This window comes from Pipra filicauda, unplaced genomic scaffold (assembly GCF_003945595.2).
Source record: "Pipra filicauda isolate LSUMZ 115617 unplaced genomic scaffold, ASM394559v2 scaffold23_size5868930_pilon, whole genome shotgun sequence".
NCBI classification, from domain to species: domain Eukaryota; kingdom Metazoa; phylum Chordata; class Aves; order Passeriformes; family Pipridae; genus Pipra; species Pipra filicauda.
This window is the reverse complement of record NW_024104354.1, coordinates 1,566,019-1,575,745: the sequence shown is the minus strand read 5'-3', so window position 1 is coordinate 1,575,745 and position 9,727 is coordinate 1,566,019. Positions and strand designations below refer to the sequence as shown.

Here is a 9,727-nt window from a genome sequence, read left to right as displayed (position 1 = left end):
AAGCCATCCATCACCACACAAAAGAAACGGAATGGAATCATCCAGAAGAAGTGATTATCTTACTTCTTGACCAGAAGTCCCTCTTGCAGGCCACCTGGTAGTAGTACACAGTAATAAAAAACTATTTCACAGCTCAGTTTTAGAGGAATAGTTATCAGCAAGTATATGATTAGTTGGTGAAACCCACTTCCTGAATACAGATTTTGGAACACTGGTAAACTCAGGGTGCATTCCACTGCACCATATCACAGCAGCAATTCTGATGCTCAAGGACGCCCAGTTAGAGACTATTTCCATCAGCTTCATGACAACCTGCTTCTAGCATATGTATGCAGCATAACCAGAGCTAAACCAGCTGCTGTTACCTAAGGACTTAATTCAAGTGTAGTTATGTTTTGCCCACACCAGAGAGCAGTACCTTCATTTTGCTAGAGAAACTCATTTTGAGGAAGTGTGAGCATTTGCACCATGTAAGAGCATCCACATCAATACACACCCACTCTAACAACCACAGTTAGAAAACCAAGTACTTTGCCAAGTTGTATCCATGGTAAGACTTCTACGGGTACAGTTTGATGGAATAACCATCACACACCTAAGCAAAATTATCTTAGTTTAATTTTTTTTTTAAGCTGGCTAAAGCCTGTTTTAAAATAAGACAGAGCTAATGGAAGTATTTTTCAGGATTTTACTGCAAACCAATGGGTTTGGTCACAAAAAATATGATACATATAACCATGTTAATTATATTACATTACAATGATGGTATACATTACAAGTAAGTCTGTGAGTTTAAATATACATCTAGAGTTACAACTGAATGTACATATCTTTTTTACAATACATACAGTCAGGAATGAAAATCCCTCAAACCCCAAAACCATAAATAATGCCCGTTTTACAGATGATATCTTTTAAACTAAAAGGGGGGGGGGGAGAAAAAAAAGGGTAAAAAAAAAAAAGAAACCAACAGCTTTGACTGACTGCAGCTGGGGCATTTTGGTCCATAAAAACCCTTTCTAAAAATAGAAATCTTTTTTCATAGCAGCAATGCTTTCTTCAAGCATTTGGATACAAGTAATTGTGAGCCCATCTCAATAATTTTAGTTGACTGTATAGATTTACAAAAGAAATTTCAAAATTACACTTAATTTATCTTCCAAATATGGAAGAAACAAACAATGCCCCACATTGTGGTATCCTGCAAGTGTCACACTGATGCTTTAAACTAAGTCCATCTGTAGCACGCAGACCTCACGCATACCATTTGTTCACATAGTAAACCCACATAAATGAACTGAGAAACACACTCTGCAACAGGGAAAGCTTTGGAGCTCACAAGATCTCATCAGAAAAAAAAAGGCACATTTCATAAAATCCTTATCACGTTCAGATAGATCTTCAGGCAAGGCTTTTCAAGCACGATTTCAAAACAGCTTGTTCTTACTCCTACAATTTGCCATAGCGGTCTATGGCAGCAGTCGCTACGGTTTTTCTTTCCAGGGAGACAGCACCACTTTGGGGGAAGAACAAATGGAAATGAAAAGCCTGTAAAGCTCATTTAGAGAGTGATGTGCTCTTCAAAAAAGCTTCCAGCAAACAGTGTAGTTGAAATTAAGGCTGCAAAGCTGCCACAGTGGAAATGTGCAAATTCTCTTTCAAGATGACTGGTCAACTGGCAGTTCCACCAGAAGGCCAAACAAAAAATAAAAATAATAGTTGTTATTATTATTAAAAAAGAAAGAAAGAAAAATGTTCACAAGAAAGAGTCCATGGGTGGGGCATATGAGAAGCCCAAAAAAGCCTCAGCGGCTTCTTTGACACTGGCAGTGATGAGGATGCTGTCTGGGGACTGGCCAATGGAGTTGGGGACTGGCTCATCTGTGAACTCCGGATCAAAGTGTCGCAGGTCACTAGGGCCGCTCTGTGGAAAGGGCAGAAAAGGAATTCAGACTCAAATGTTTTGTGAGCGCACACGTAAATTCAATGTGGAGACAAGCACCCTTGTGCAGAGACTCACAGTGTTATCACCTGAGTCCCACTGTTTAACAGTCTTTGACCGTTTTAGTTTGACCTTTTGGGTTTTCTATCCTGCTGAATACTGTCTTACTAAAAACAAGAAGATTCAATTTAGTATGCTACACTCCAACTAAGCTCATGCAACAGAAACCAAATGCAAACATGCCTCTGCCACACAGCAGTTTATGAAGCAGGACTTTGACCTCTGGGCTAGTTATTAAATGCAGTTTCTAAAATGCTCAGAAAATGAAAGAACAACCTCCATAACCAGATTGCTCTCTTTCAATGTTAGTATCTGACAAGCCAAATGTAACTCTGCCCTTGGGAACCTTACCTTCCCCTTTGGTAAAACGGGGATGCTGGTGATTATTTATAAATTGCCACGCAAATGAAGCACATGAGACACCAAAAAAACCAACTAAATTTAGCTTGACCATTAGCAAGAAGTCAGTCACCACTTATTTTTAACCTTGTTTGGACAGACACGGAGGAAGGAAAAATTGTGTTCCCCAAACACAGCCATCCAGCCACTTCCCCCTGGCCCCTGGGCACCCCACAAAGACAAGTGGGAAAAAGACAATCTCCATACATTCTATAATTAGAAGTGATACGTACCACATTTGGGTTAAAAGGGGGTGTAATCTTCTTATTAATGAGATCATCCCAGTTAATTGGGGAGAAGAAGATGTGATTCTTAATCTCCATCTGTTACAGAGAGAAAAATAGATTAATTCAGACCCATGTAAACAGTATGGCCTAGTCATCCTCCCGCACTGCCCGCAAGCGCCGGCCAGTTTGCACTTACAAAGTCCTCCTTGGCGCCAAGCCTCTTTGTCCTATCCTTCTGCAAGAGGCCTTCCAGGAGATGTCTAGCTGAGTTGGTAATATTTGGCTTCAGCTGCAAGGGTTTGTTCAAGATATTGTCGTACATTTCTGCTGTGTTCCTGCTGTAGAAGGGTGGCTGTGGGAAAGAGAAAGAAGTTAATGAGGCTGACAGGCGGGCACAGGGTTTCTTGTGGGGAAAGGTTGAGTAAGCTAGTTTATCTGTCATGAAGGATTCTTTGCTTACCAAACCATAAAGCATCTCATACAGGACCGCTCCAAGGCACCACCAATCCACAGTCCGGTCATAGGGCTGCTTATGGAGAACTTCAGGAGCAAGATACTGTGAAAGAGAAGGGAAAGGGCAATGTTAGCCAAAGGGATCTTTACAGTTAGGAAAGCCTCCCCGTTCTTGAATAAAAGCATCTTACTGAATTCCAACAATATCTAAGTTAAAGGAAAGCTACAAGATCTTTATAAACAGAGAGATGGCTTGAGAGCCCTGATCCTGCTCAACAAGCTCTACGTGTCCTACACGTCCTCACTGGCAGCCTTATATTACAAGGCCTGTAATAGCCCCTGCTGTACCTAACCAGCCATACGTATACATGGCAGGTACCAGATTTCACTGATGACAACAGCACCTGCTGTTGCTCTGCAAGCGGTGGGCTGAGGGCTGGCTGTACCTCTGGTGTGCCGCAGAAGGTAGAGGTCGTGCCATTGTGCTCTATGTTTTCTTTGCAGAGTCCAAAGTCAGTCAAGACAATGTGCCCCTGTGAATCAAGCAGGATGTTCTCTGGCTTCAAGTCTCTGCAAGAAGAGATGAAAGAAGACAAGTGGTCATTAGAGAAGATGTAGTGAGAAGATTTTAAGTGCAACTGTTTACAGAACTTCACTAAGCCACCACAGAATATTAAAAGTAATTCTGACCTCATACTGAGATCAACTTTGTAATGCTTATTCAACAAACCACGTGTTTTCTTCAGTACAAAGTGAAAAAGGCTGCTTACCGATACACGATGTTCAGGGAGTGCAGATAGCCCAGTGCACTGGCAATTTCAGCAGCATAAAATCGGGCTCTCGGCTCCAGGAAGCAACGCTCCCTCTGGAGGTGGTAGAACAACTACAGGAGACAGAGAGAACAAAGTTGTGTAAACGGCCCCAAAGCCTGTTAACAATGCACTTAATTAGACTCAACATATATAGCAAGGGAGAACAATAGCAGGAAATGGCCTAATGATCCTTGGTAGTTCAAAACTTGGCAGGCAGAAACATTCAATCTACTAAATTTTGCCCCATGACTCTTCCCCTTGCAACTTTTTTTATTTAAAAGAAAGGGTGAAAATGCCTACCCTACCATCATGCACATGATAGGAAATACTATTCAATTTTCTTACTGCTTACCTCTCCACCATTGATGTAGTCCAGGACAAAATACAATTTATCTGCAGTTTGGAAGGAAAAGTGAAGTCCGACCAGGAAGGGGTGTTTCACATTTTTCAGCAAGACATTGCGTTCTGACATAATGTGCTTCTCCTGAAAACATAAGAAATAATTAACGTTTAGCACACTTGCTTAGTAATAGCAGTAAAAATGTATTTGATGGACATTGCAATGGCATCATGAAGGGTAGCTTACCTCCTTCTTCTTCAGGATTGCTTTTTTCTGCAGGACTTTAACAGCATAGAACTGCTCTTCTGCCTTATGCCGTGCAAGGAGGACCTAAAAGTGCATAAAATCCCCAAACTGAGCAATACTGAAATACAGAAAAACTTGTAGATGCAACCTGCAACAAGCCTTTATGTTAAATGCTGAGGACTGCCACATCCCTCTGGTTCAATGTGCAAGCTCTTTGCTGGAAATGCCTAACAGTGTTACCATTCTGGCAAAATAATCTAGCCCAAAGATTTTATGTCATTTCTTTCCCTTCCAAAAGCAAAGTATATGTATTTTCCCCAGCATCAGTGCACTGCACTCCCCTGCTCTTCTATGACTCATTCAAATGCAGCATCCCTGCTCCCTCTCCCTCTCCAGCTATGCCGGGAGCCAGGCACTGGGCAGCAGGACGTACTCTGATTTGGTTTAAATGACCACCATTCACTAAAAGCCAGTAAGAACCCCAGTATCTAGTATTTCATAGAAGAGCTAAAGAATAAATAAATTACAATGGAAAAAAGTTAAGCTTACCTTCCCAAAACTGCCTTTTCCAATCACTTTTAAGAAATGAAAGTCTGATGGTTTGGCATGTGGGTTGGATGATGGGCCAAGATTGATCTGCTGTGAAGGACTGGGCTAGAAAAATAGACAAACCACATTTATTAAAACAGTTTGGCAGTGAGTCTCAACAATGTATCTTTTTAAAAAATATATAAATAAAGTGACCTTGAAAATGAAGATTAGCCCTCTTCTTGCCACTAAAACTTTAATATTGACCTCTACCAGATATCTTAAACTATTAGGTAGTGCCTAAGAAGCCATAGCTTACTGAAAAGTTCTTGCTGAAGTCTTAGGCACATTTCATACTGAAGTAACAAATAATAAAGCTTTTTTAAAATTTCTTCTCCATGTTTGGAACAGAAAAACTTTCAGGTTAACCTGATTACTCTTTCCTATTTACATCAGTGTGCTATGAGTTGAACTAAAGTAATACCCATGATGCTTATTTCACCATACTTCTATTACTGGCCGACTTGCCTTTCTAAAAATGTCTGAGTAAAATCTACTTACCGGAGGAGAAGGATTAGCATTCATAAGTTCAGGCTCATGAGGCTGGGAGATTTTCAAGATAGACTGAACTTCAGAGCTGAAAGGATAAGAGTACACAGGATTACTAGAGTTACCAGAGGCAGCAGGCATATCTTTCCACCAGAGGGCAAGCACGCATCACGAAAGAGAAGTTTTGGTTGAGCCGACTACAGAAGGCAACTAAAACAATCTAATCGATTAAAGGTGTAAAATTAATCTAGAGAAAGTAAATCCCGTCAAACAAAGAAATTTACTTATATTTTAAATACATTACAAAATAGGGACGGGTCACTAAAAATCTCCTTTGACGTATTTGTCCCAAATCTAGCCCGCAAAGATCGTTGCCAAGTGAGTAATACCTCAACAAGACCAATTAACTCTTCCATAACAGTCATGCCGGAGGCATTACCGTAAACAAGCATTATTTTTAAACTAGACCTCGCAATACGTAATGATATTTGTGACTAAAATCCGCCCAAAATTCCTGATACTTACTGCTTGCATGCATAGGAGTTGGTGGCTATCTTCTGAATGAAGTCGTTTAGTCCCATTCTTCTCTGCTTCATGAAAGCTACAAGGTAAAAAAAGACAAGGAAAGGAAAAACAAAATCGTTAAGCCACCCTATCAGAAAAATCACAGTCCCTTGAGCATCTTCGAAGAAGCCCCCCGCTGCTCACCGATGAGGAGAGCCACCATCCCCCTCATCTTCGAGTAAGTCAAGGTAGGACCAGACGCCTCGGCTGCTTTCACGGTCATTTTAGAGAGAGAGGCGGATAAACAGCACGGGTACGAAACCACCGGCTCCCAGCACCGCACTGACTTGGCGAAGCACCCGACGGCGTTTAAGTGGCGGCGGTGATGGGCGGGACGGGGCGGGGAAGCGACGATTGCTCCCCCCTTCAACGTCCTTGTGGGGGCAGCCACTGGCCGCCTCCGAGGACGTCGGGGGGGGAGGCGGTGGTCGGGGAAGGCAATTGTCGCTGCCTTTGCTACCTCCCTGCCTTAGGTGCAACCCTCAGGGGACGCCCCTACAGCACCCTCACCGTGCAAAGCATCCACGGGTGAACGTATCGAATCTTTTTTTTTTTTTTTTTTTCGGACAGCTAACTTCGTAGCCCCATCTCTCTCTGTCTCTCTCTCTCTCTCCCCCTCTCTCTCCCCTCCCTTCCCCCCTGCTTTTCTTTTGTATCCTGGCCCCACTTATTTTTGCGGTTATATAAAGTTTAAAATCTGGCTCTGTCCTGGACGAGCACCTCTTCCTAAAGTGTGGGTGTACCCCCCCCCATCCCGCAGCCTGCATCCGCTCCCGGTCCCGCCGCCCGGGGTGAGCGGCGATAAGGGACGCTGACGTTTCCTTGAAGGAGCTGCAGTGACTCAGAAGAACAAAATTTCCTGCCCGGTATTCAATAAAACAAACAAATGTCCCTTCTGTGCACTGCCCTGATCCTGGCTGGGACATTACTGATAGGGAAAAGGAAAAAAAGTATTTTTAAATGCCAAAAAGGGAAATAATAGGAAATAAAATCTGTCCCCTTAACTTGGAGGAGAGCGCAGAGATCTGCTTCTAGAAAAGGTGGGGATATGCCCGAGGGCTGGACAAGTGCAGTTACGGAGAAAAAAAGAAAAAAGAGAAACAGCCCCGCTCCGCAGATTTTGTTTCTACTGTAAGCGGTTATTTGGGAACACCGTGTACCCAGGATTTAATGGCTCACTCGCTGCCTTGCGGGTGCACCGGGGGCACGTCAGGAGCGCTGGTGCATGCACGAAGGCCAAGGTTAAAGGTGCAGCCGGGGACCTCCTCCCGGGGGGCGCGGGAAGGCACGGCGAGGGATATCACAGCCTCCACCTACTCTCCCCTGCCGGGGCGCATTCCCGTTCGCAGCCCTGGCAGGGGTCAGGCGCGGCCGGGGGTTGCCGGGCTCCTGAGCCCTACAGGCGGCTGGAACTTTCCACCCGACGGGACGTTATTCATGCGCGTGTTTAGCCTCGCTGTCTGAGCGATGGGCGCTGGGCTGCGGCCAGCGACTCCAGCTGCAACCTGCCCCCATCCCCCCCCCCCTCCCCCCCCGCTCGGAGCCCATCTTTTTGCTCTTTATTTTTTTTCTCTCCACCCGCTGCTGCTGCCTTCCCCCACAACCACCGCCGGCCGCTGGGCGGCATCCCTTGGCAGCTGCCTGTACCCTGCGCCTCGGGGGGGATGATGGCAAGCACCCCAGCACAGCAGGGGTGCAGCTCAGTCAAACGCTGCTGCTCACCCTGAACAGCAAGACGGATGAGCCGGAATAAAGAGAGACCCCTCCTCGGCGAGGTGGGCACAGGTCTTTAAAAAGCGCTGCAAAGGCCTTAAACGGAAAGAGCTCCGAGCCTCCGGTATCCTTCCCGGAGCAGGGGGGCCTTGTCCGGCCCCGCCGTCCCGGTGTGGGGAAGTGGAAGAGAGCTGGCGCCAGGGAAGGATGGGGTGACGAGAGAGGCAAGGAAATGCGGGCTGCGGCTGGCGGGACCTTACGTTCTCCCACTTGTTGCTTTCCTCTGTTGCGGAGCGAAACTACCACTCTCACTAATGTAAGTGGACAACAACAAAAAAATAAAATATCCCACAATAAAATAAACAACCCGCCAAAAATGCTTCATAAATTGGAATAGACATAGCCAGTTTCCTCTGCCCCTTAGGCGCTTTCAGAGCGCTGCTGTTAAAATTCATCCGCAGTTTGGAGGGTCACCGGAGTTCCCCTCCGCTGCCCCCCTGGCATCCCCCTCTGGGCTCTACGACGCTGGCCCCCGGCACACTCCTGCCAGCTGAGCGCAGAGGCGAGCGGCTCCCAGCCCCAGGGCAGGCTCCAGCAAAACCCACCCGTTCTTCTGCTCAACTTGCCAGGGGCTGACACCCACTGCCCTCCTCCCCGCTCAGCTGCGGCCCCCCACGCTGCCCCCAAGTGCCCCCGCTCCAGACGGCTACACCACCGCACTCGCCCCGCTTCGCGTCAGTCTTTTTGCAAGGGTTCCGCTGCTGTCACCTGGCCTCTGTTCGTGTCATTCGCTGCCTCGGCTGCACCCTGCACGCAGCCGCCTGAATACCCCGGTGCACCGCTGCGGGGGAACCCCGCTGCTGGAGGGGTTATTTTCCCCGCGGAGAACAGTTTTCCTGCCAGGGCAGAGCGGTGAACCCACCTTTCAGCGACGACTTCTCCTCTTTGCCCCTCATCTCGCTGCCTGCCGGGACCCCGGGCGCGGCGCGGCGGCGCGGAGGCTGTGGCTGTGGCTGCGCTCCCGCTCCCGGCCGCTGCTGCAACCCCGAATAACTTCCCTTCCTGGCCAGGCGGCCTGCGGGCAGGAGGGAGGCGGCGAGGGCGGCGAGGCCAGCCGGCGCTCCCGCTGACCCCTTTATGGACGCAATATCGAGGGCGGCTGACATGCGGGAGCGTTATAAAGTTCAGCACAGGCCGCCCCGCACACTCTGCCCCGTTGCAACATCACCTTCAAAATTACTGTAATCAGCGCGCACATACACTCACAGGCACGGGCGGGGAGGGGCGGGGAGGCCGCTCTGGCCCTCCCTGACCTGCCGGCAGCGGCCGGCCCTGCCCCACCGAGGCAGGCGCTGCCCGCGCTCCCCAGGCGCGGTGCGAGCGGCCGCGTACCCAGGGCGCGGGTCCCGCACCGCCCGCCGCCGGGGCTCCCCGCCAGGACGGGCAGAGAGAGCCGGGGGGGGGGGGGGGCTGCCGCTGCCGGCGGGGGGCGCGGGGCTATGGCTGCCGGCCGGGCTGCCCCGCCGGCCGGATAGCGCCGGGGCGGGACCGGCGCCCCGCTCCGACCTGGCACCCAGCGCCTTCCGCCGGCAGCGCCCCGGCGGCGCCCCCCGCCCGCGCGGCACCGCTCCCCCGCCGCCCGACCCCGCCCGGCCCGGCGCCGCCGCCCCCGGCCGCCCCCCGCCGCGGGGACCCCCTGTCCCTCCGCCCTGCACACACCTGCCGGCTCAGGACCCTCGCCCCCTCCCCGCGCCGGAGGTGCCTCGCAACAGTGACGTTCTTAATGTGGAAGGGAGGAATGCCTCCCAAAGGACGGATTATTATTATTTTGTTAGTTACAATTGACGCAGCGTTTTAGGGTCATGAGCGGGATTCTCAAAAGCCCGGGGTTGGG

General features: G+C 48.8%; 1 protein-coding gene across 3 annotated transcripts in view; it reads right to left on the bottom strand.

The window, feature by feature from the left end:
• Window positions 1-674: 674 nt before the first annotated feature.
• The window catches only part of SGK1 (serum/glucocorticoid regulated kinase 1), a 69,182-nt gene continuing 60,129 nt past the window's right edge, over window positions 675-9,727 (bottom strand). Inside the window, exons 1-12 of one of the 3 annotated variants that reach the window (XM_027746630.2) lie at window positions 8,756-9,131; window positions 6,082-6,157; window positions 5,569-5,644; window positions 5,029-5,133; window positions 4,480-4,563; window positions 4,246-4,377; window positions 3,852-3,964; window positions 3,528-3,651; window positions 3,089-3,184; window positions 2,825-2,980; window positions 2,635-2,724; window positions 675-1,924 (exon numbers count right to left, since the gene is read on the bottom strand). In XM_027746630.2, coding sequence (XP_027602431.1) covers window positions 1,757-1,924; window positions 2,635-2,724; window positions 2,825-2,980; window positions 3,089-3,184; window positions 3,528-3,651; window positions 3,852-3,964; window positions 4,246-4,377; window positions 4,480-4,563; window positions 5,029-5,133; window positions 5,569-5,644; window positions 6,082-6,157; window positions 8,756-8,999 — 1,464 coding nt within the window. In that variant the 5' untranslated portion in view covers window positions 9,000-9,131 and the 3' untranslated portion in view covers window positions 675-1,756. Of the gene's footprint in view, window positions 1,925-2,634; window positions 2,725-2,824; window positions 2,981-3,088; window positions 3,185-3,527; window positions 3,652-3,851; window positions 3,965-4,245; window positions 4,378-4,479; window positions 4,564-5,028; window positions 5,134-5,568; window positions 5,645-6,081; window positions 6,158-6,264; window positions 6,503-8,755; window positions 9,132-9,727 lie in introns of those variants that run through there. The other 2 variants (XM_027746631.2, XM_027746629.2) reach the window with 2 other exon arrangements.